The sequence below is a fragment of the Numenius arquata genome, chromosome 1, assembly GCF_964106895.1.
Source record: "Numenius arquata chromosome 1, bNumArq3.hap1.1, whole genome shotgun sequence".
Classification (NCBI taxonomy): domain Eukaryota; kingdom Metazoa; phylum Chordata; class Aves; order Charadriiformes; family Scolopacidae; genus Numenius; species Numenius arquata.
Window position 1 is genome coordinate 116,414,961 of NC_133576.1, and position 26,686 is coordinate 116,441,646.

The following is a 26,686-nucleotide window of genomic DNA, read 5'->3' on the forward strand; positions in this document are numbered from 1 at the left end:
TATCTGCATAATTCAGAGAGAAAGTTTACGATGACAACATCTATCTTTTGGGGTACTGTTTACATTTTCCCTAGAATTATAACATGAAGCATTCTCCTGCATTCCATAGTGCCTTTCATCTGAGGAGCTCCAATTACTGTCTGACCAATTAACTTCAGTACCACACACATGCAAACCACATTGGGTATTGTGGAAAAACTAAGCGAGGCGTTGAAGTCTGAAACTTGACCTCCAGTTTAGGACACTGTGCTTGAAAACCCTGACTTCCAGAGACATTAAATCTTTGTCTTTAATTGGAGTTACGAGTACCCGTGAGAGCTGAAACTAATGCTCAGACCAGCACTACATCCTCTTGGGAGCCCTCTGAACGTCAGGCTACTCTGGAGACCTTGTGCATCTTGTATGCTGCTTGAGTTCAAGCTGTCTGCAAATCTCCCCTAGCCTTGCAAGAGATGACATTTTCCAAAACCTTGCGAGGACAGAGGGTAGCTTAACAAGCTGCATGTAGTGGGGTCCATCTGCTGCTTCCAGATTCAAGCCAGATCCCAAGGGCAGACTACCAGACAAAACACCTTGCACAATTTACGTGCACTGAAGAAACATACTTTGTGTACAGATAGAAGAATTTACTGCTGCTGTAATTGAAGTACTAGCAATCTAATCAAAGAGTTAGGCCAGGTACAAAGATAACAACACTTATCATTCCAATTATAAATTTATGGCAAGTTTCCAGTAGTGACACAGTTGGAATTGATACATATATACTTCTTACTGGCTACACCTCTCCCTGGTGTTATGCTTACCCTTCCTATGACTCTCTGGGTCCTAAAATCAGTGGTGCTAGTCTTCCTTAAGAAGAAAAGGAGCTTAGAGGAGCTTACAACAAGCCTTCATCAGAAATTCTCCATTAGAAGAAGTATGATGTTCCTGGTAGAGATTTTTCCCCCCTCACAGTTGGTTACCTTAGGGCTATGTTTACAGATTTCTTCAAATAGTCACAGAATCACACAATGGTTGAGGTAGGAAGGTACCTCTGGAGGTCATCTCGTCCAACCCACATACTCAAGGCCACCTACGGCCAGCTGCCTAGGACCATATCCAGGCAGCTTTTGAATACCCCCAAGGATGGAGATTCCAGCACCTTCCTGACCAGCATGTACCAGTGCTCAGTCACCATCATGGTAAACAAGTGTTTTCCTATGTTCAAATGGAGCCTGCTGTGTTTCAGTGTGTGCTCATTGCGTGTCACTGGGCACCACTGAGAAGATCCTGGCTCTGCCCTCTTTGCACCCTCCCTTCAGATATTTATACGCATAGGTAAGATTCCCCGAGGCCTCTTCCCCAGGCTGAACAGTCTCAGCCTCTCCTCAACTCTCAGATACTCCAGTCCCTTATTCATCTTCATAGCCCTGTGCTCTACTCACTCCGGTAAATGTGTATCTTCTTTTTACTGGGGAGCCCAGAACAGGACCCAGCACACCAGATGTGGCCTCACTAGCACTGAGAAGAGGGGAAGGATCACCTCCCTTGACCTGCTGGCAACACTCCTAATGCAGCCCAGCATGCTATCTGCCTTCCTTGCCAGAAAGGCACATTGCTGCCTCATGCTCAAGTCGGTATCCACCAGACCTCCAGGTCCTTCTCTGCAAAACTGCTTTGCAGCCTGTGGGCTGCTCACTTGCTCTTTCACTCTTCAAAAATAATGATCCAATAGAAGATATATAACATGAATATGTTACACGAATATATAACATGAACATATAACATGAACAGGTACATATAGCTACAATGTTTCAATGACTGCTTATTAATAATATCTATTAGTTATGGAACTATCAATGATACACTGTAAAAATCGCTTTATAGCACATCTGGGTCGCAAGTGAGCATACACTTGAAGGTTTTCTAAATATGATCTGAACTCAACATTTCCCTTTTCAATATGAGCTCAGCATCTATTTTGGTCTTCAGGCCACTCTTTGGTCCATAATACGTGGAAGTTTAGGTGCCGACTAGATCTCTTAAGTTGGGAACCCAAAGGCAGAAATTCATAAAATGAGAGTCTGTTTTCAAAATTTGGCCTGTAGCAACTCTATGAGTCACCAGAAGTTTTGGAGTAGATCCCAAAGGATGGAATTGTTACCCCTTCTCTACCTATTTGAAAAAGTTCCTTCCACATTAAAAATACAATATATTTTATATTTGAGCCCTTAAAGACTCAGATTTTCCGGACCTTTATCCAAACATATTTTTCAGTGGACGGACAGTGCTCATGTATCAAAGCCCTGTTAATTCCCAAGTCAGTGGTGCTCAGCTTTTGAACGGCAGGCCAAATAGGTGGGAAGGGCAGCATGGTACTGAAGAATGGGTGGGTGTTACTCGGTCCGCCGAGTCTGTGCTGAGCCAAGACTCATGGGGGCTGTCAGAAGGCAAAAAAAGGAATATAAATCCTAATGGGGAAGGGGGAGGATGTAAAGGGAACAAAGCTCTTAATCACTTCTGCCCATTAGCAATACCAGAGTATTTTTCCTAAGACTAAAGGGAGGAGAGCCTGGTGTCCTTGTCAGCTCCTAATATATATATATTATTTGAATTTTATCTATCTCATAAATCCCGTTAGTAGTTTCAGCTGGATAGAGTATTCTCCTTGTTCCTTGTCATAAACTGCTGCAGTGTTCTTTTATGCAGCTGCCACATTTCATCCTAATGCAGCTGCATTTCACCCAGGGATGAAGTGATCCCTACATATAACTTTCGCATCAGTTTTTATAACCGTTTAAAGTGCCTCAAGATGAGATGTGGGATGCAAGCTATTGTTTTATTAGTGTCATCACAAAGTGCTGCATTGTACAAATCAATTGTAAGTTACGAAGAAAAGTGGTTTTGAAGTGATACTTGAAGAGAGGGAGAGATTTTTGGGTTAGGAGGGGTTTAAAATTGTGTTGCAGGAATTTGAAAGGAAGATGGCAGAAAAAAAAAGGAAACAAACTAGCATGGAGTAAGGTTGTATAAACTGAGTGGACACGTGGGACAGTGGGTAGCAAAAACATCAGAGAAATGAATGGCAGAGAGTTTTAAGTGACTTCAGAATGGAAGACATGGAAAGAAAAGGAGAAAGGGAAACCAGCAGTAAATAGAAATGATCATGATGATAAGGAGCAAGCAAAGACCTAGAGAAGACACTCAAAGGAAGACCTGAATCTCTGATTTTTATCATGTAGCTGAGCCATATAGCATGGATGTGACTTTTCAGCATCAGTTGGCACTATTAAAAGTCTTTGCTGGGTTATTAATATTGTGGCTGAGACTTTCAAATGTTAAGACAACTTGGTGTCCAAATCTCATTGCATTCTCATATTAAGGTACCTGATTGTGCTGAACACCCTGTACCTCACCAGAGGGAGTTACTTAGAAGTCTACATAATGGGAGAATTCCCTGGGCAACCGATTTTATGCTAAAGACTCTTAGGAAAAGTGATGGCTGTCTGGAAGGGCAACTAATTACTCTGAGTTGAGAATCCCTCAGCTTATTTCTTACTCCTGAGGTCTTTATGTGTCCCTGTGTCCGTCCCTGCTGACTTCTTGTGGTGGCTGCTTCAATGGCCCCTGCAAGTCACCTCTCAGCTTAAAGAGCTTGTGAGGTGTAGCACGTTACAAAGGTCTGTTGGTGTTATCCCTGTTGTTGAGATGCTATTTGCATATCTGCCTTCATGTTATTAGCATGAGTGAAACCATTGTGTTATATACCTAGCTCTGATGAGATCTAGATGTAAAATATGTTAATGCAAGAATAGTGTTCCCAGACCTGTAAAGTTTCATGCTTGGTGAACCTGCTATAAGTTTCAGGCCTACCAGTTTTACCAGTATCCCATTAATTTAGGAAAGGAATTCAGCATAATCCTTTTACCCAAAGGGCAACTAGGTTCTGAACTCCCTGCTGGAATAACACGCCTTTCTTCTTTCTTCTTGGGAAATGCAGTCTTGCTCAAGACAAAAGGCTGACAAGAAGTCTCCCATCTGGGCTGTGCAGAATTTGGTTATAGTAGGGGAAAAACATCGTCATAGTGATTGAAAGAAACAGTTTATATAGTCCCAAACTATGTCTGAGCAATAGAAATGTCAGTAACTCAGAAGAAAAAGCTATATAAGGGGTCACGTAACCAGGAAGAAATAATCTCTTAACACTGTTTTTAGTTTGGTTTCATTTATTCCATTCTGGAGAATCCTTTTCCAAATCTGTGGTGGTAGCAGTGAGTAGTCAGATAAGACTTCAGCTCAGTATTGAGCCCACTCACCTCCTGATCCCAGTGTCCTTTGGCAATGAATTTTATAGATTGCTTTAAAAAAAATACTGTATCAGTTCAGATCGCCTTCCTTCTTTTTCATTCCTTCCTTTTCATTAATCTCCCTGTCCTTGTGCTGCAAAGCAGAGTGAATAGAAATTCCCAATTTCCTATTTTTGTCTTACCCCTGATTTTGTGCTCTTTTTGTCATAACCCTTCCTTATTCATCTGCTGGCCAAGGTAAACAGTCCCAATCTTTTCATCTCAGCATATGAGATTTTTTCATGTCCATAAATAATCATGCTTCTCAGTTTCAACCTTTCTAAGAAGTCAGAGCATGAATGGACATCATCTGACTATTATTCACCAAGTGTAAAGAATTACACATAAAGAAACTACTCATGAGCTTGAAAGGATCTTTTTCTATTGGCATTTGAATTATAGTCAGCCACAGTAGTTTAAAAGGCTCATATTTTATTGTACTATATTCTGCAAAAGCTTAAGGTCTACTAAAATAGCACTTTGACAGCTTTATTTTTTCCTTGCTTGCAAAACATAACCTTGCCTCTAATAGTAATTATATGGCATGATATAAAATAATTCCAATGAAATTCCACTTTTGAAAACCTTATTATCAGGATTTATTGAAGAGTATGCACTATACTGTAGTAAAATCATACAAATTCATTGTATGTTTATGTTTTATTTTGTTTATGATTTATTTATATCTGGGCACGTTTAGTTTGGAGAAGAGGAGGCTGAGGGGGGACCTCATTGCCCTCTACAACTACCTGAAAGGAGGTTGTAGAGAGGTGGGTGTTGGCCTCTTCTCCCAAGGAAATAATGACAGGACCAGAGGAAATGGTCTGAAGTTGCAGCAGGGGAGGATTAGATTAGATATTAGGAAGAATTACTTTACTGAGAGAGTGGTCAGGCACTGGAACAGCCTGCTCAAGGAGGTGGTGGAGTCGCCATCCCTGGAGGTATTTAAGAAATGTGTAGACATGGCACTTCAGGGCATGCTCTAGTGCCCGAGATTGTTGATTTACGTCTGTCTGTGAGTGGGTGTGGTGCGTGTTTGGGTTTTTTTTGTTTGTTTGTTTTGGGTTTTTTTATGGGTAGACTTGATGATCTCAAAGGTCCCTTCCAACCATGAAGATTCTGTGATTCTGTGATATTTGTACTACAAATGGTAATTTTACTGGTGCATGGTACAATTACCTTTGTGTTATTATTGGAAAAGTCCTACAGGGCGGAAGGGAAAGGGGTAAACCATTAGACCTCTACCTAAAAGCATTCCCTCAAATAGAGTTCTCAGGAAATTATGCTAAATGTCTAGATAATCTCAGAGACACCAATATCCTTTGCACAAAAATTTATGCCATGCTATAAATAAAACTTCAGAATTTTCTCTTTTAAAGAATTCTGGTGGAATTCAATGCAACATGAATGGTTGCAGAAAACTGTATCTGTCTTTATTAAATTGCATGAGAAATTTTGTAATTTTCCATGATCCACACCAACCTGCTTGCAGTAGTGAAGTGAGATGATAATCTAGTACTTAAGGTATTGACCTGCTCCTTGCAAACTATACACGTGGCCTCTGTTTTGCTGTGAATTTCCTATGTGACCTTGGAAAGTCATCTTTTCTCATATTTACAAATATTTTCCTGTTCTTTACAATTTAGCACCTTTACCCTACTGTAGTCTAATTTCTTAGCTCCAAAGTAGCTTCGCAAATGCCATTCAGTGGAAGCCTATCAGCATTTAATGTTATGTAGTAGCTAAGTGACAATGGAGTGATAGGTTTAGGCACCAGAAATTTGGGATTTGGTCTGGCCAGACCAGATTTCTAAGGGTATTGGTAACTGGGGAGTGACATAGCCATATTTTTATGGGCAGTTAAAGGAGTCAGGCACGTAATTCTCAACAACCTTATCTCTAACCTGCTTATGTACTTCCAAAGTGCTATAAATCTCCATCTGTGAAATAAGAGTTACACAGATAAGCATCCTAAAGATTATGAGATGCAGGGACAGGAGAGTAATGGCTGCCATTGAAGTATCTCAGACTGGGCTGCAAGAAGAAGCTGAAACGCATTAGAGCTGTTCTCATACAGCTTCAACCTGAACTGAACTTTCCTACAGATCCCATCTGCCTTTGTGAGTGCTCTTCTGGGAAGACATCAGGGTGGTGAGATGACTTGTGTATGGGGCACAACGGATGCATTAAGACCAGTGAGGCAAGGCTGAAGGTCTCCCACACGGTGTCTACAGCTGCCTCGAGCATGCCTCAAGTATAAGACATGATCAGTGTTTCCTCCCCAGGAGTACTCTCTGGTTCACCTCTCATACAGGTCCACAGCAACTCCTGAGACTAAAAAGTGTTATTAAACTCAGGGTTGAGCTGAGCCTCCAACCTGACCCCAAAAATGCCAGGTAGATGTTGTTCTGGAAGATGTGCTACAAACTCTGTCATCCTTCTCTCTTGAAGGAGAGAGTAAAACAAGGAGCAAAAATTAATATAAAGCATAGCACCAGATTAACCACCTGCAAAGCCTGCGAGCTGTAACCAAGCTGTTACTCTACTCCCAAACAATGCTTGCAAGAGTGAGACCTCTTCTACCTAACAGACCGGCTTGGGATGGCCGCTGGAGCTCACTGATGCGGCTGCACAGTAAAAAGCACTCCTTTCCAATGACTTGATTAGTCATTGGAACACTAACACTCCCAGATATTTTATCTTAAGTCTAGTAAATTAGATTTAAGGGGTAAGCAATATAGGGGGAATTAAAAAGTGGGCATAAACAGTGATTTGTTACAGACAGATGAATAATAAAGGTTATCACATAAAGTTGACGTAAACACAATAGATGGGGTAATTATGTACCTTATTTATTCTAGTTGCTGTTTCTTTCAGTGTTGTGCAAAGGGATATCTGAATCTTAAATAAAAAAATACAGTTTAGAAAAAAGGGAGAAACACCAAAACAGAAGATAGAAGAGACAGAGACAGAGTGGCAGAAAGGCAGAAACAAGGTGAAATGCTGATGTCTATACAGGAAAAGGGAAAAGACTGGAGTATCTAGGTCTTAGCACTGATATTTGTGGACAGTGATAAGTTCCTAAGTTAGAAAATGTATTTACTTACATGATTTTCTCTTGACAGAGCAATTTTCTCCAAACAGCTTTTTAGACTGTTATCCTGCATTCTTTCATGTGAGGAAGGACCGTCCCAGTGGTTTGGTTTTCTTGCGCTCATTAAAATGCAGCTAATGTGGACTAAACAGGACCCCTAGAGGATCTGGGTCAGATCCAACAGCAGTCCATTCCTGGTTTGGGGGGGGTTAGTTTTCTGCCAGCTTAGAGGGTTGAGCTAGATCTCTGACGAGTTGGCCAGGAGCTGGTGTGCCACAACGGGAAGCAGGAGAAGGAGCCAGCTGGCATGGAGTAGGCTGGGCAGGATGTCCCTTTTGGTGGCAGCTGGCTGCTGGAGTCTTCCTCTGGTGTTGGGCACTGTCAAAGCAGTTTATGAAGAGTCAGAGAAAGTGTTAGAGAGAAAGACTGCAAGAAACCATCTCCTTTTCAGCCCCAGAACATCCAGAGCACGCATATGGTCTGTGGGACACAAGCTCAAAACTGCTTCACATTAGAGATGGACTCAAAGCCAAGTCCCAGCTGTGCTCTGAACATCTGTCATGTTTCCTGGGTGAACCTCTCCTCCTTATTTCACTTTACTTACATCCTAAATAAATTAAAAATAATAAAAAGAAAAAACAACCAGAGCAGAGATTTACACTTCAATCTCTACTGTGCGATATATGCTTTGGGCATCTGTGTCTCTGATAAACATTTAATTTAATACACAGTAGGACAACTCTAGGAGGGAAGATTAAGACACAAACCCATAGGGGAGAAAAAAAAAAAAAAGATGGCTTAGCTGATCAAAGAAGCATGTGACAAGGTTTTAAGTCCCTGCTTGCATATGAGCACCGAAAGGTTTTGTTGACCCAGGGGCAACTTCTGGAGGGCCTCTGGGGTGAAACATGAGAAAGGTCAACAGCAATGTCTGTGTGCAGGAGACTTTGGACATACTTCCTGGGAAGAGCTGGTAGATGAGGGGGACATGGAGGCCATGAGGAGATCATCACCCCAAGCTCGCCAGAAATGTGGCTGGAGGGCTTTTGTATGTATGGATTTCAGTTATAACTCGCTACTAGCAGTAAAGTGAAATGGAAAAGAGAAATTTGTTTCCTGTCAAGCTTCAATTAAAAACTGATAAAAAAACCCTGAGAATTCAGCTGCTCTGAGACATGCTGATGCTTGTCAATATTTGTGACTGAATTATTATCTAGCCTTAATAATTAATGATTGACATTAACTGCTGCTCAAACAATTGGAAAGCAGTAGGTAAATTATCCCCAACTTTTTTTCCATCAGCAGAGCAGGGCAGTAGTGCATAAGGAAAAACCCACCATCAGGTGCACTGGGGTGAGTAGCCTTTTGGTCACACCAAGATGCTGCTTGTGAGTCGGTGGTGGCTCATGTGCTTCTGGGAGGAGCTATGGCTCCTGAGAGCCTTGAGCTCAAAACTATGAGCCACATCCTCTCTAAAATCACTCTTCTCAGCATGACAGCCCTTCTCTCTGCTGTTGACAAGCTGCCTTGCTGCTACCTGTGAACACATGTAGTTTTCCAGGTCCTTCAGGGTTGCACCAAGACAGTGGAGCTGCTGCAGGCTATTTGAGATCCCTGCGTTAGCCTGGACGTGGGAACAGAACTGGACCAATACTGCCAAAAGTATTTCTGCAACCCTTCATTGACAGCTTCAGCAACGTCTGTTTGGTGCTGTATTCATCCCTTCTCAAAGAAGTCTTCACTGATGTTTAACTAGCAAGTAACAAAAAAGCAAATATTAGAATTAGAATATGTGCACAGAAAGAGAAGGTTAAACTGAGTATCTCAAATGATGTTTTAAGCATTACAATATCCAGTAATGAAAGCATCCGTAGTGCATTCTGAACTGTAACTTGGATTACATGCCCAGAGTGAGATAATAGAAATCACCTTTGGTGTCTGCTGAGGAGTACATCCTTGGCTGTGCCTTTTCACCCAAACTGCAGGAGGGGCCAAGAGGGGAATGCCTGGAACAGATGCCTTTAGCCAGTGGAAATACACTCGTATGAGCAAAGTCATATTTTTGGTAGGCCAGCAGCACATTATACTTTTCCCTCCTACTGTCCTTTGAATAAGGCCAAAAAAGAAAGAGAGATAAGGGAGGGAACTGCGCACTGATACACGTCTGAGACCCAGTGTCCTGGAAGCTGACTTAGCAAATCTTATTCAAGGGGGAATCTGTTTGTTTGAGATCATCCTTTAGAAAATGAGAATGGTCCCAATAGATTTCTTTGTGGAGGGGGCAGAGTCAAAGATTTGAAAGCAGTAGTTAATCCATCAATCATTTTTGACTGGTTGCAGTGTGTTAAGGTCTCAAAAAAAACCAACAGCCAACCGACCCAACAGTGGGTGAGATTTACTTCCTTGCTTATCCCCTGCAATTACTCACCCATTGCAACCTGAGATTTTTTAGATCTCACTTGGGCTGCAGGAAGATTCCTCAGCAAGCTCCTCTGAATAGCCAACTGCAAAAAACATTGAAATATGATAAGCATATAAGAGCATTAAATGGTAGCATTGTCCATCACCCACAGCCTCTGTTAGTTGTGCTTTCAGGCCAGATGAAGCTAGAATGTACGTACAGCTGTTCCGAGTTGTAAAATACATCTTGAAATGGGATAGGTTCATCTGTGTTCCATGAGATTGAATTAAACAAAAGAAAAAAAAAAAAGTATAAAGACTTGTCTTTTTTCCAAGCATTTAATAAAAATATTCAGCCTCACTGGAACATAATAAAGATGTGCTTTCAGCACACAGATGCGCAGTAGTGAGAGCCATGTTTTATGTAAGCTGCTCATTCTTTTGCGCAGTGTTAGGAACTGAATGTACTTTCATACTCCTTTTTTGGCCTTGACATGAACTAATGTCAAAGCAAATGAAGACCTGGTGGTAAATCCTTTTCAGCACTGCTAATGACTGCGGCCATTGCAGAGCTGTTACTGGCTGTCTAGTCGTCTCTGGGAAATTGGGCTTTTGATATATAGACCTTGGATTCTGAATTTTGATTTCTGCAACAAATTTTGCTGGCATGACTCAGTATTTAGAGGAGCAGAAAGGTGTGTGGGTCACTTACTGCAGAGTATATTCAAAGCAGATTTTACAGTGAGCTTCAGTGGGTAAAGTGGTTGTGGGTATAATGAGTGATTTGAACAGAATTACATGGGGAAAAAATTCACACCAGCATCTCGTATCTATAAAAATGCATTTTAGTAGAACAGATTTACAGAAACAGATTTACAACTGAAATTTTTTTTTGCATGCATAAGAGCAACTGAGCCTGATTTTCTTTTTCCAGTTCCATTGCTTGTTTTATATTTAGGGCTTTGTATTATGGCTGCCTAGATTTACAACAGCAAATGTGCCAAAACCCTTGACTGGTTCATTCACATTGAATAATAAGCAAAATAAAACATCTACTTTCTTCAACACCTGCACACTCCATTCCTTAGCATTTTACAAATGTAAGAGGTGCAGATACGTGTTTTGACTTTGATCTTGTAAACCAAAACTGTTCAAGTGGTAGATCCTGATCTAGATCTGGGCAGCAAGGAGATGTTCCCCAGGTTTTCCCAGAAACCCACATTTGTCTAGTTGAACCTCTATTTTCAGTTGTTCCTCCAGTTGCTCTGGGAGCAGCTGCACACGCAGGAAGCACGGGTGCTGGGCAAAGCGGGACCTGGCACACTGCTTTCCATAAAATGAGCCCATGGAACTTGGTAAAAATCGAGGTACCATACTGTCAACATGCGTCGGTCATCTCAGAGGTTGGATACGTAACTGCACGTGTGACTGCTGGAGTGCACAAAGTCTGTTTCACTGGAGACACTTCAAAATTTATCGTCTGTTTTTGTGGAGCTGACATTTATTTACTGCTGCTTTAGTAATTGCAGAGTCAATCTGTCTCTCCTGTGGAAAAAAGCTTTAGTTCTTATGTAGTCCCCTTCTTGAACATGATTTTCTTCCATTCCTTCATGGTCACCTCTCCCTACCATCACCCCCAAAATAAAGAGGGACTGTTCTCTTGTCCAGCTGATGATTCCCCCACCTCTTTCATGGGAGTAGGATATACCTTACCCAATTAAAGCTGTTTGAAAGGGGAAACCTAGTGCAGCATCAGCTGTGTCCGTACTTCTAAATAGTGGAGAGGCAGGGACAAGCTGACACAGACTGATTTCTCTCCTCACTGCTTAGTACTAGCTTTCTCAAGAAAAGATTTGTCTTGATAGATAATTGAAACACTCCAAAACAAGCTTGGAAGGGGATTAAAATTAAAGAGTGCGCAGTCTGGGGTCCAGTGCTTGAAGCTGCTGCCTGTATCTATTTTATTTAGCTGCACAGACATACCTGTAGCTATTTATCATCCCTCTGTTAGCAGCCACAAGAGAAAAGCATTGTCAGTAGTTGATTTATCCCACCTATTTTAGACACTATTTTAAGGTAAAATGAATCACCCTTTGGAATTAATTGTCTCTCTATTGACTGTGGAGGGAGTCTACATAATGGAGTTCAAATGGCAAAAGGTAGGAAGGTGCATCCTACCTGTGCAAGTGTCCCGTCAGTAACATGAGACCTGCATTGGGGTTTTCCTGGCAGAGCTTTCAGTGGCTTTCACATGGGATTTTTCTCCACAAGAAGTGTCAGAAAACGAGAAAATGCAGTGCATGTTGCCTGTCACCCCATTTCCACACTTCATCTTCACTTCTCCCCAGCAACTTACCCTTGGGGGAAGGTAAGACATAAGGACCAAAACCTGGATGAGCAACTTCTCCTGCTGCATGGAGATGATTCATACTTCATCCCGGTCACCAAGCAGCTATGCAAACCCTAGGGTTCTCTGAAAGCGGGTGGATTTATTCAAGGGGCTCTATTTTATTTTCTGATGATCTAAAAAAATACTTCAGATTGATGATAGCACTTCTAAGCAACAAACAGCAACAAACATAAGACCAAGTCTCTTTGCTATTTCCTTATAATTAAAAGAACTTCTAATGCAAAATAACAAAGTGTGAATTTTTTTTCTCTTTCTGTTTAGAAATCGAAGCAAAGGAAGCGTGTGACTGGTTACGTGCAGCTGGATTTCCCCAGTATGCTCAGTTCTATGAGGGTAAGTAGGTTTTTCTATTCTTTGTGCAGTACTGAAAGTGCACTGGGCCCTTGCCAGGAGAGCTTGCAGTCGGCCAACTCTACATTTGACTGAGTTATGGCCGTGGCTGGCTGTTTCGCAAAGCCTCAGCTGCTGGAGTCGTACCAGTGCCTAAAGAAAAGTACGATTTTTGCCCTTATAGCCATGGGAAAGCAAAAAAAAAAAAAAAAAAACCAAGAGGGACATATTTTGTGTAAATCTCAAAGGTTAACAAAAACAAATACAAAAAAAAAACCAAAACCAAATACAAAAAAACCCCAAATAATAGGTCTCCTTTTTTTTCAACTTCCTGGACTATGTCAAAAATAAGATTGAAAGCACTGACAGTTACTGAAAATTTTAATCTTACTGAAAATAAGATTGAAAACTCTGCAAAGTTACCGGAAGTGGAAAATCTGAGCTGCGTTTTACAATTGCAAAGCAAGAAAAGCCAATATTTTGATGTTAACTCAAAGCAAATGACCATGTCCCCTTCCTAGCTGTAAAGTTCGTGCCCAGGGAAGCGGTGTCCCCGAGGGCAGGGTGAGTGGTTGCACTGCTGCTGCATTCAGGAGCAGTTTGAGAACTGAGGCTGGGGTTTTCCTGCTCTCCGTAGCTCAATGCTGAGAGAAACTGCAGCTGAGCCTCATTTTTCCCAAACTGCATATTCTCTCTGCCAAAGACAGAGCCAGCTCAGGTCCACTTGGGCTTATTAGCCGAAGCGCAGCTCTGCCAAATACCGCTGGATGCCTTCCAGGGTCAGCTTGGGTCTAGAGGCAGCACGGCTCCATGCATGGAGCTATGGCCAAGAAACCTCGTGGGTCAGAGCCAGCTCTGCTGAGAGCCGGCTCGGACACCGTCCATCCCCACACATGGGATGGATGAGGACACTTCTACAGCTTCTGATGGCCAGCTGAGGTCACTGAAGGCTCAGGTGCTGGCTCCTGACGGGCCACTCGGGTGCTTGGGTACTGGGAGCACCATGCAGAGATGCTCAGGTGGCTCCCCAGGAGCCAGGTTGGTATGTTAAACCCAGCAAGGAACTAAGACTAATAAGCCTGCCAATGCTGACATAGATGTGTGTCTACCACAGTCTCTGGGTGCTCAGTAGTACTTTTGTGTCTGCCTGGTAATCAGAGTATCTCAGATACTGTCTCCTCTATGGAAAGGAGAGCCCACTGCCTGCCCAACTCAAAGGGATGTTCCCTCCAAAAAAACAGCCTGTGCTGGTCTCCCACAGTTCCCATAAAGTCAATATGCGCTCTAGACAGTCTGCATCTTGGAAAACAAGGTCCTTTTTATGGGCATCTATTATGTCAGTGTTAAGCACTAGTGTCTGAAACTGCTGGCTGTAGTTCCTGTATCCTGGTGTCCTGCTGTGATACCTAAGCGTGGCAGAGCAGTCTGGAGAGCAGCCACAGCACTAGAACCCATCCCACTGTTATGGATCCCACTAATGTGTTGCAGCCATGTCACTTTTCATTACAAATGTCAGTTTCCAGCACGCTAGTCTGGCTTCTTAGTTAATATTGGGGGTTATAATTTAGCTTATTTTTTTGTCTCTGTTGTTACTCTAGTAACCCTTTGTCTGCAATGGTTGTTATTGGGAGTTGTGTTAAAAGCAAAAAGCACAGAACATTTCTATTTCATGGGAAAAGTCTGTCTAGCAAATAATTCATTAAGTCACTGTGATGGGAATGGAGAACCTTTTTGCTCATGTGGATAGAGAAAGTGTGTTGGTAATTCTCTGATCTCATTCGTTTGTGCTAGGTACTAGAAAGAACAGCTAACAGTTGAGCATTTTATTAAAGCCAAAATGAAATGAACTTGCTCTCTCTTTGGTGCACAGGACGTTCAACTATACTTTTAACAGAAAAAAATAACGAAGTAACCGAAAAGGGAACCAGAACTGAGTGAAACTGGTCATACTAGATTTCTGTGAGCAAGCACATGCAAAGCATTTTAGATGTAGACAATGTGTTTTCATTTGAATAGCAAGCAGTCATCTTAATATTGTGTCTCCTTTTATAGACTACCAGTTTCCCATTGACATTGCTGCAGTAAAGAAAGATCATGATTTTCTTGACAAGGACCTTGTAGAACCTCTTTGCAGGTAAATAACACCTAAAGTTTCTTTTCTGATAATTTAAAAACATGAGCTTATTTGTTATTGTTAGATTAGCAGCAGAAGCAGCAGCATAAATGTTTGCTTCTCCACATGAATTAAGCAATGATATCTATGATACCATTCCGAATTAATTTCTTTTATGGAAAATCCTGGAGTAGGGCTCACTACACTCATAGAAAACATCACATGATTTGAGAAGACCCAAATCCAATTGATTTGAAACACCTGCCTTTTAAGAAAGCACTAGCAGTACAAGCAAACCCTGAATAAATGAAGGAATCGCCTTTGGGTTGCACATGAATAGCTCTTATGTCCGAGCACAGCAGAAAAGATGAAACTTCATTGCACAGAATTCAGCAAGTACTTTCTCTGGCAGCAGACGCAGTTTTCATGCTGCCGTGATTCCCTTGGTACTCTCCTTTTGGCACCAGTAACAGAAGTGGGACCAGAACCCCACAGTACTACAACTGCTACAACTAATCACTGGTTTGCTCCTCCCAGAGGGCTTGTGTTTGCTGTTTATCTAGCTTTTTATACTCTGCCTGTGATGAATATACCGTATTGGATTGCTCAAGTACTGTCCCCCAGGACTCAAGAAGCAGCAATTCTGTGGCAGTTTTGCAAAACCACATTGCAGAGGCATTGTTCCCCTCATCTTTCTCCTGCTCCTCTCCTCTTCAGCAAGGACAAAGGAGCATCTGGCCCCTAACCAAGCAGGCTTTATTACATGTTATGGAAACTTTCACAACACCAACATCAAGATAATTGGACAAAACTCTATTTCCCCTTCTGTAACTGTGGCTAAAGTCATCAGAGAATGTATGCTGTTCCACTGTACATCGTACTGTGCATTGCAGGCATTAATGAGTCTGTGGTGGAGGGCCGCAGAGAGGATTTCTGAGAAACATGGAAGACAGGGCTGGAAGAGAGTTCATCTAGTCCACCTCTCCATCCCAGGCTATGCCCTCCTTCCTGGAGAATCCAGGTAATTCCTGGGCATAGCTGTCAGAGTACTCTCCCAAAACTCCCTTGCTGCAAGTCAGACCTATTGTTTCTCATTTTGTCTATTATAGTCATGGGGAACAGAATATTCTCTTTCTCTGTGTAGTAGCCTTTGTGTCTGAGACAAATCAGTAGGAAAGACTTGGATCTTTCAGTGATTGCTCTCAAGGATGCCGGGGAGCAGAACAACTGCAGACTTAATCCACTGCTGTTCTGTACAGCTTGGTGGGAGGGATTGCTATACCTGCTTAAGAAACCTTCTTCCCACATATGCGTGCTTCCCCCTGCTTCAGTCTTGCGTGGTGGAAGACATACTTTGCTGTAGTTTAGGAACTGGAAAGTGGTAGTGGTAGGAGGTTAAGATCTCTTCCCCTCTGCTCACTCCTACCCAGTTGAAAGACCGTCCAAAAGTGCTAGTATGATGTCTGTCCCTGTCCCTTTCTCATGAGAGCAAACAGTGAGGTGCAGTCATTGCATAGCTCTGTGACTCTCCCCAGTCTGTCTTCTCTGAAGTAATTAGCAATGTTAGTACTTCAGTTACGGTCACCAGGCATCCAACACCTACCAAACTAAATGAGAACAGCTCCCCTCGTTCCTCCAGCTACTCTGTAGACTCCTAGATAGACCTACAACAATGACAGTAGATTGATATATTTATGAAGATTTCTTTGTGAGCTGAACAGCTAGAGACTGGGGTTCTTTCTCTCTTTTATTAAAGGATGAGGTTTTGGAAAATAAACAGGCAGCTGGAGAGATGCACTTATGTGACATAATGCATTATATTAGCCTAAATAAGTGATACTGCTGAGACCTGTAGTATATTGGATCTTTCCAAACTATTTTATTCAAAGACAAAGGTGTTTATGACTATCTAGTAACTTTTCCTGTAATGATTTTATTCAGAAAACAACACCTGTTAACCTCAATTTTTGTTGAGAGTTTTTAAACAGTTTAGATATAAAAAAAAAAAAAAGAGAATTAACCCTTCATATACTAGCCAGGTAGAAATACAAGTATTATGTAGAGGTTATGTTTTCAGACTGCAGACATTTAATTTGCTGTAACTCAGCAGCTCCAAACCTTTGTCTGAGAGAGACCCGTAAATAGCGATTGTGCCTAATGTCAAGATTCAGGTTCATCAGAAACAGTAAACAGTGCGAGCCGCTGCCCCCAGTACCAGCTTTGTTGCTGTAGTAACTATCAAACCAACATCTTCCAAGTTTTCCAGTGTGTGAATTGGAAATCCTCACAGCTCAGCTGACCACTGTGGCCAGTTTTCTACTCTTGCTTTCCTCTGTGGTGGCGCTACTACAAGGTGCATGCCAGTACATCATACGAGAGCCACAGGCTGTGATGTACTTTTATGAAATAGAAAGTTAAAAAAAAGGTTGGTTATTATTTCTGTATGGACTGATTCCCAGGTCGGGAGCCAAACTTCCATTCTTCAAACACCCAAAAGTGCTCTTGAAGCTATGCATGACCAAGCCTTCACACTGACAATAGTCCATTCAGCCCAAATGGGCTGAACAAAATGGGGTTCTCATTTTAATTTGGAGGGCAATTTTAAAGCTGGAATGCCGGAGTGGATAATCAGTTTGAGCAGAGTTTTAGCTCTGAACGGTAATGGTTCTAGCATAAACAGTGAATTTCTCTACTCTTGTGGATTGAAATCAGACTCTGAACCTCATTTTATAATCAGTTTTCTTATGGCATTGCAGTACACAAGACAACATGAGGTACAACTGCAGAGGAAGTTTTTCTTTTTTTAAGGCAGCTGGTAGTATTTTAGTCAGAAAGCCCGAGACTCCCTGTTGTAAAGGATTTCAGTGACCTTTTTGAGATATTCTAATGCTCCTGCTGTTTATAATATCATTTGAAAATTTGGCAGAGTAAAGACCAAATTTGAGGCCTTTGGGTTAGAGGCGTATCTATCAAGAGATTCCACTCAGATTTTATTGAGTAACGAACAATAGAAAACTGCTATGCAATCTGCAGGCGAACGCTGTCAGCCTGCCAAAATAATAATTGGGCATGAAAATTTTATAGTTGGATCTCTGTGTCGTTTCCAAAATAGCAGCAACTAGCTCTGCTCTGGGAACTTTTGTGGCTGCTGTGATAAGGGGGTGAGAAGGAAAAGCCAAGCCATGTTGTACTTTTTGTAGTCACGTAAATACAGTGACTAAGAATATAAAGAACAAGGATGTAACGGCCTGATACATAGGCCCCTAAATCAAGCTCTTAAAATTTGAACTGTGCCAAGCAGCCAGCAGTCTCTTTTTCCATAGCTAGTATCTCTTAGATAGCTTGTAAATAATCTGAATGTTGCTGTACATGGGACATCCAGCTATTAGAGTTTTGAAGTGATTGTATCGTGAGTTCCGTCTGCTGAGTTACATTGCTCTAGGTGCTATTAGGAGATAAGCCCAGATCTCCACATGCAGTACAGAAAGTCCTGCTTTGAAATCAGTAGAGTGGCTCCTGCTGATCTCAGGGAGAGCTGACTCAGCTCGTGGGAGCGTGTAGCCTATAAGGTACCTCACTCAGTTGCAGCCTTGACCAAAAAGTGATAGGACCAGAAAACAGTATATTCTCTTCATGCGCAAAACTGGTGGAGCAGGGATGTGCCAGTACCAGCTTCACACACCAGCCCTGCCGGTACTGGGAGGAATTTTGTTCAGTGTTCAGACCTCAGCAGAGAGTGGCATGAGGAGCTGAATGGCCTCTTCCCGAATTCCACAGCACCAGAAGATAGCCAGCTAGGGATATGTGTATGCAGCACCTAAACTTGGCTAGGAATGAAGATAAAACAAATAAATAGGGTCGTCATTTCCCTCAGTCAGGAATTTACGAACCATACAATGTGTTTGCCTGGTCCTCTTACAGTCTATAATCCATAAGAGAGGACATTTGCAGATCTGCATAGGTTGGAGATGCTGTGCCATTCACACTAACCCTCCCCATGGTGCCCCATCCTGCACAACTGCTTGGTGCCCCTGGCTGCATTCCCCACCAGCTGCTTGGAAGCAGCTGCAGAACAGGTCCAGGGAAATGCATGGAGCTCCATGTTGCTTTAAAGTTGTTTTCCCATTATCTGGATGGCTCTTCAAGTAGGGCAACAGGTCACCCATGAGGCTATTCAGCCAATCAGATCCTGCGTTGCTACAAGCTTGCATTTATTTATAAACACTGCTTAGTGCTGTGCAGGATGCAAAAGTCAGAGATTTACTGCTTCTGAAAATCTTCCATCATAAGGGTTATTAAATACAGCACTGGGGTTGGGATTCAGAGCCCTAAATACCCATGTCTAATGCCATCTCAGATCTCCTAAGATAATAAACTTCTCCATGGGCTGGCTGGCCCAAGAGCACCTGCAGCAGCTGAAGGGCCAGGCTTGGTACTCTAGGGGATCTAAAATACCACCGGACATCTCTGTTTGGGCACATCAATCACTCCGCTGGTGTTGAAATATTGTTATCAACAAACATTTGTAACAAAGAGATGATGTTCCACCATAGAGATAAGTGTTAAACCATAGAGGTAGTGTTTACCTGCGATGGCCTGGAGAAGAAATAAAATCAGTGAAGCACTTGCTGTAGTAAATATTTTGCAGGCTTCCCCTGAACACTGCAGAGCTTTTCAGACAAGCACTCAAATGCATCCAAGATTATTTGGTTTTTATATAGCCACTTCTCTTGCATTTATTTAGTGTGGTTTTTCCTACCTTTTCTGAAGTCCAGATTTTGTGGTTTGTTAACATTACAAACAGGCAGTCTTCTCCCATGTTTTTAAGCAGTGATGTGAAAGCGTAGTGCTCCTCTCACTTTTACTGGGACATAAGTGACAGCCTTTTGTAGCCAGATACTTTATTTTTGGTTTTTTGAAAGATTTGTTGAGTACTTGGCTGTCAGTCATCTAATGACTTTAAGCAGATGAGAAAAGCTTTCTGCCACTGCTGGCACATCAGCAAGGCATAAGAAGTTGAAACAGACTGGCTTTGATTGGAGTTGTTAGTACCAGGCAAGCTCACAAATATCATCATTAGTTCTCTAATTTCACTGGCAAATCTTTCCACAGCACTGGAAGAGCCCCAGAAAGCATGCTGATGTTTTAGTAGATGGGTGAATTTAAAACCTGAGGTTGAGCCCCTGGCACCCAGTAAAAAGTAGTTTTGTTTCTGATGAAACGAGTTCTTCATAGCAAAGCCAGGTTAGAAAGCAGCCAGGACAATGATGTGGCTTCCCAAACTTCCAGTTTAAGTAACGATACTCACTTTTATAGAGCTGACCTCACAGTTCTCTACTGAAACGATCTTGCTCCCAAATGCCCTTAGCGGGAAAAGATGGCTTTGGATGGTCTTGTTGGTTTCACCATGTGCTTTCTGCACCTTTCTGTGCTGAGGAAGCAGCCCTTTTCAATAGAATGATGGCACTTTCTGCTGTTGGCTGGACACGTCCAGAAGTACCTGGATGCAAAAAGGGCAAAGGGCTGTCGCTTCCTTGCCTTCCTGCTCTCAAAATGCGTGGTTTGCTCCTCAGTTTTTAGAAGGCAAATGGCACCATGGTGAATGGATGGAGCACTGTTCCCTGTGCAGGGTCTCTGAGCTGGGCCTCCAGTTCACCTCTCAGAGGAAGCCGTCTCCACAGACAGAAAGTTGAGTTGGAGTCCTTTGAAAATATGTCTCTTCCACTGTATATTTGGAATCGATATCAATATGCAATTTTAAACATTTTACACTCAAAAGAAGTGCTGAACATTATTCATCCCCAGGGTCCCAAGAAAATGCTACTTTGGGTTGAGAAATTCCATGTTTGGGCAAAAGATGAACTTTGCAATAATAGATTTAATTCCTGAGGAGGAGGATTTGTGGGCAGAAGGCTGAAGACAGAGCTACAGAGCCACGAAGCCTGAAATTTATTACAAGAATGTTCCTATCATGCATGCAGGATGTGCTTCTGCATGCATTACACTCACAATAATATGATGAGCACAGGACTTTTCTGATATGGCATAACGGGTTTATTGGCTTGAGTTAGGGAGGAGTGTTTTATCTACAAATGAGCAGGTGATATTTTGCAAGGGAATTTTTTTTAAGGAAGATCCACAGTTGATGGGCTGGTCCTTAATTAGCAGTGGCAATTTGAAAGGATTTCTAATATTAGAAGTCCCGGGGAGGAATATGTTAATGCCATAATGTTTTTATGCTATATGAGAGATTATATTATTGATGTGATACTTTATTTTCATGAGTCCTTGTAACTTATCACGTACATTTCAAATGTTATCAGTTCTGAAGATTTGCAGCCTCTTCCTGAGACCCAGAAGCAACTGGGGCAGCTCTTGCTGCAAAGACTCAGGAGATGCAGGCAGCCTACAGAAGAGTGTTGTGGGCACACAGCTCTCACTCTGCCTCTCTTTATTTTGAAATTCAGCCCTAAATCTGGAAAATGGTCAAAGTGGAATGTATTTAACTCTGAGCCTCTGCTTTTAGAAGATGGATGCTTTCATGGATCAGGACCTTTAAGTATAGATAAAAGCTAATCAATTATGATTAGCATGGTAGGTTCTCTATTGAAAAAGCATGTTTTTTCATCCTCTTACTGCACATGGGCACACGCGCATTGACTTTCCATCTTTATCAGATTGTCATTTCAACCCACTGTCGTCATGGGGTAGCCTTGGGTTTAAGGAGCAGAAGCCTTACAGAGTCCCTGAAAACATGATTACGAACACAGTGAAAAATAACTAAAAGTATTTTTTCAAATATGTTAGATTTGTTACACGCTGCGTGTTTTAACCTGTCTGTAAGATCCACAGGTATGGGAAAGGAACTACTGGCTGTTGAGAACCGTTTAACTGCCTGCTACAAAGGTCTTCTTTATGTCAATTTTTTAAAGGAGGTGCTAACCGCCTTAAATGAGGAACTGCATTTTTTTCTTCTGTCTTTCACCAGTGCTTTGAAATCCCCATTTTAGACCAATTATATTACAGTCCTGCAGAAGACAACTTACCTTCTTCTTCTCTTGTCATTTCCCCAGCATCAGAGGTGTTTGTTTATACCCAGTTCCTTTGCTATGTACTTAAATGTCTATGAATTAAAAAGCAATGTATAAAATGTAGCTATCAAGTAATGGGAAGCTAAGATTCCCTTTTAACACAGTGGTCTTATAGCCTGGAATAATATGACCAGTATCGTTTCTGAAACCTGTTGTATGCAGTTGGCACTCTACAGGCAGATAAGAGAAAAGCTTTTGAACTTATGAAAAGTCATGCCCTTTAATCAGAGACTGCTAATCTACTGAATTTGCTTTGCCTTGTAGACGACTGAACACACTGAACAAGTGCGCCTCAATGAAACTCGATGTGAACTTCCAAAGAAAAAAGGTAAGGAAACTTCATGAAGTGTGCTGGCTTTGCCCTGGCTTTTGTGATAAGACCTCCCCAATTTAGCCTTTATGTCAGTAATGCTCTTTAAAGTAAGTTAAGTGTATTTGGCTTTGAATACGTGTGTCAGCATAATCTGGATGCATGATAATGTGAATTACTGAATCTTGAAATTATAAATAAAATTAAAAACCCTCTGACCACACAGCAGGAACAATACTACGTGTGTTAAAAGAGCACACGCAGTTCTTAAAACTTTGCGTATGTGCAAATATATGGGTGAAAACAGTGCGGTTTCATTACGCTGGCTTGTTTGCCAATGCCATGTGAGTACACAATGGAAAATCCTGCTTGGAAAAAGTGGAAGCTGCTTAGACGAAAACAATAGCTTTTCTTTATTTCTTGTACTGACTTATTCCCAGTTAAGAATATGGAAATAAACTCTGTCATTCTTACAAGCTCCTGTGTAACATGGGAACTACTTGAGCTTAAAGGGTTTCAGCAAGGACTGCAGAAACTGCCTATTGATTTTGAGTTTTGTAACATGTCCAGTGTTAACTGTTGAACGTTTGGTTTTCTGGTCACAAATTCCCCCAAGCCCTTCAGTGGTGTACAGTGGTAGTTGTCGACTCTGAGAAATCTTGGTGTCTGTTTTCCCTTCATTAGAATGTTTGTCTAATGCTTTTTAAAAACTACCTCCTAGAGTTGCAGTTTTGGTGTCTTTGCAGATTCAGTCTATTCATACTCTATTCACTGTTTGAGGGGATTTGAACAAAGAACGGTTTTAATGTCTAGATATTCTGTCTTCAGCAGATGCCCACTTGTTCCTCTGTGTACGTAACATCTTTAGCTTGCATTTTGTCCATTCACCGAAGCCGCAGGGACCTCTTCTCTTCACTGCTTCAGAGCTGATGGGTTTTTCTTGTCTTTGATGAGTGCCAACACTTTTCACATCAAACACCCACATCACATCTGAGAGAAGGAGCAGTAAAATCCCCTGATTACATGATAACTTTATGATTTGAGCAGGTAGGCACTATAGATAGAGACTGAGTCCTTCAACAAAATAGGACTTGATCGATTGTGTCATTGACCTGCTTGGAGCAGCATCTGGTTTGCGTCCATGTGCCTGTGTACTTTTGTTCAAGCAGAGATACTGGAGCTGCACAAGAGACAGAATTACAAAAAGCAACATAAAGGTGATAGGTGAACGCTGATTGTCCTCTGGAAGTTCCTGTCCTTCTTCTCTTCAACAAGTATTTTGGGTTTGGTGTGAGGTTTGTATGCTCGCTTGCTTGCTTGCTTGCTTCTTTAGGTGTCTGTTGGGTTGAAAAAAAGGAGGTTTTTCTTGTTATCTTTGTTTTTATTAATTTATGCTGCCACTCCTCCCTGTTCTGAGTAGATTGAAGACCTCAGCTGCTCTTCTTGCTGATGACCATTGATTTGCTATGGAAGTGAGACTGCCCTACTTGGTACTCTTTCACAGGGACAGAAACTAGTTGGGTCCATACCTGCACAAGGCCAGGGAGAAGCAGAGCATAGAAAAATATAGAGAAAGAGGGGACAAAGAGGATTTGGGACAACAGATACAGAGCATGTGAAAGTAGAACAGAATGTGGGGGAGAGAAGAAGAGGGAGGAGAGACTGCTGACAGAAGGAAACGTAAATGCAAGTGTAAAAGCTGGAAATTAGGGCTGGAATTGAACACTGAACCGAGTAAACTTTTTTTGCCATAGATACTGCCTTTCCTAATAGTCTCTGTGGTGATCTGAACAATGACATGCAAAATCAGCTTGCTTTGGGGGTTCAGCATAACAGGTTTACACAGAACTAGCGCAGCTGCTTGAGTGATTCATCAAAATACGGCCAAGCGAGCTGCCAGGCAAGGTTACTGTGAAAGCCAGCACAGGGCGAGTGTTCCCCACCACCCGCTCTCCCACCCCATACATTCACGCTGTGGGCTGCTCTCTTCCCCTTGGCTTCATTGAGATGCATACAGAAATCCTCGTGTACGTGTTGCAAATATGTCCGTAAGCGATTTGAGCAGACAGGGATTAGCCTTCGGATTAACTGCCTTCTGCAGCTGTCGATTTATGAGAATTCCTGCCCCCAGCTGGAAAAATGTGGCAGAAATCCACCGCAAATAAGCCCACTTTTTGCCTTTTGTTAGCATCCCTCTGCATCTTGGGCAAGTACACCCTCAGTCAAAAAGCTGTACTATTTTAAAGCAACTGCGACAAATCTGTGAATCGAAACCTCTTTCTCTTTGGCAAATGTTATCAGTCACTCCTCAAGAAACTTGCCCCTTCTCATCTTCCCAAACATAATGGTATTAAATGGACTTCTGAAAATGGTCCAAAGCCGTGCACTTGATTTCACCCTAGGTCAGTACAAGTATACAGTCACTACTCCAAGATGCCTGCTCCGCCTGTGTAAGATGAATCGTTGCTTTCAGACCTACTCTTGATCCACTGTCCCCATAGCTGGTGACATGTCAGTTGGCAAAGTGCTCTCTGCATTTTTTTTAGGAGAGTCTCATTTGTCAGCTCACTCTGATATCTAACAAGAACAGTGGGTCATTCAGGATGTTCGTGGCTTCCAGAATTTCTACTGATTCCATCAAAAGAAAAGCACATTATGTCACAGGACTCACAGTGCAGATGAATTTGGAGTGAGTCACCATGGCAGAATTTCAGTATCCAGATATTTCATTTGTCTGATTTTGCTTCTGATGAAACACAAGCATGTTTCGTTACCAGTTAAAAAAACTAAATTAAACCTTTTTTTTTATTGAGCTGCAAATTTTGACACCGAAACCCCTCTGCATTTTCTGAGTGGTTCTTGGGGAGAATGTAATCCTATCTTTGTTGCAGTTAGAGGCAAAACTTTTTTACTACCAATATCCATTTCTGTTCATCTCTACTTTCTAAAAAAAAAAAAATAATCTCAAAACTTATTTTCCTGTAAAAATGATTTAAAGTATATTCACCACTGAATTGATGTTTATTTCTGTCTCCTGCTCTGTGCTCTCTACTTGGTGTTTTTCACAATGTCTCTACCACTTTGGCTAGTTTAATCGATTCCAGCTTGTAGAAAATTCAGGCTAAATCCTGTCAGTTCATACAGTAATGTCATTGCAGCTACAGGGATTTGTGTCAGCCAGGAATCTTCTTTAAGGTCCCTTTGACATATTGGGATGTACAACAAATAAAAAAAATATATTTTTATCCTATTGGCTGGTGCCATCAACTCTTCAGCAATGGTATGCTTTGTAGATATAATTACTGCTACTAAATATTTAGAAGTACATACCCTTGCGGTTTTTAAAATATCCACTTTGTGGCACTACTAAGACCACAATAGATGGATTTTTAAGTGCCTGAGTCTGTGCAGTCCTTTGCTCTGTATATGCATACAGCAAACTGTGGAGCTAAAATGAAGGTAGAGCTGTTTCTTCCCTGCAGACAAAATGGCCAAAGCAGTATTAGCCTTTTCTAGCCCCTTTCCTGCCACTTCACAAGCCGCTTAATTTTTTTTCTAACTAGCAGCAGAACTAAGATCTCCATTCATTCCTGTGAACTAACATCAGCTGCAGGAGCACTGCACACCTCAACGTTAACAGATAAAACAGGAATGACTAAACCCAAAATTTCATAGCTATATTTTATTTTATGGTTTGGACATGATCTAAAACATCTGGCTGACTTGAAGTGATAAACTGGCAAAAGTTTATGACATGACTGATCCCAACCTTCATCTTTTGAGGTTTCGCATTATTTAAGGTTTTGGGGGTTCTGGTACAATTTGTTTTACATTTTTCAATTAGACAAACCAGCGGAGATATAGTCAGAGATGGGAGATAACTTTACCATCAAAACTTCATAGAAAAATACTTCTAATAATAGACTTTTAAAATGAGAATTTTTCCAGTCCCAAAATAGTCTTTCTGGTTTAGCACCTCGTTTTAGTCTGACAGCCTGTCATATTTTACTGCCTTCATACTGCTTCCAAGAATGTGAAGATCTGTTTGGATGTCATGTAGGTGAAGTTAGTTTGTTCTGCTTTAAAACAAATGTAGAAGAATAACGCAGTATAAACTCAGTTCAAAGTCAAGGGAAGGGTATTCATTAGCAACTGTGGGCTTCACATCCTTAGAGAACAGCAAGTTCGACACCAACTGCGCGCTTCATGCTGAAGATGTATCTTTTTTGTTTGAGCAAACAGATGAGAAAAAATGTCATAGGGAGAGCTTCTTTTATCCAAATTTTTTTTCAAGGTGCATGTTGTCTGCATTGCAGAGTAGTTCCTGGAGCTGCCTAAACATAAACACAACCCTGTGTGCCCCAGGCTGAGGGATGAGACCAGGGAGGGCTGTGGGGCTGCTGCTGCCTCAGGAGGGGTAGGGGGAACCCAGAGACAGTGGGGCAGGCTGGAGGTCAGAAAAGGCAATCAAGATAGTGGTTGCCACTGAAGGGAAGCTCACCTCAGCTGTGGATGCTGCCCCATCCAGGACTGAGCCTGGCTGCCCCTCCTCCCCCACACCTCCACGGTTGCCTTCCTTTGCCTGTGCTCAGACCCACCCTAAGTGATGCCTC

The 26,686-nt window shown here is 41.9% G+C and overlaps 1 protein-coding gene across 3 annotated transcripts in view; it reads left to right on the forward strand.

The window, feature by feature from the left end:
• STARD13 (StAR related lipid transfer domain containing 13) overlaps positions 1-26,686 on the forward strand; it is a 315,545-nt gene that overhangs the window by 266,300 nt on the left and 22,559 nt on the right. For all 3 annotated transcript variants that reach the window (XM_074155433.1, XM_074155451.1, XM_074155441.1), the window contains 3 exons: positions 12,491-12,562; positions 14,612-14,693; positions 22,028-22,091. In XM_074155433.1, the coding sequence (XP_074011534.1) occupies positions 12,491-12,562; positions 14,612-14,693; positions 22,028-22,091 (218 nt within the window). The remainder of the gene's footprint in view (positions 1-12,490; positions 12,563-14,611; positions 14,694-22,027; positions 22,092-26,686) is intronic.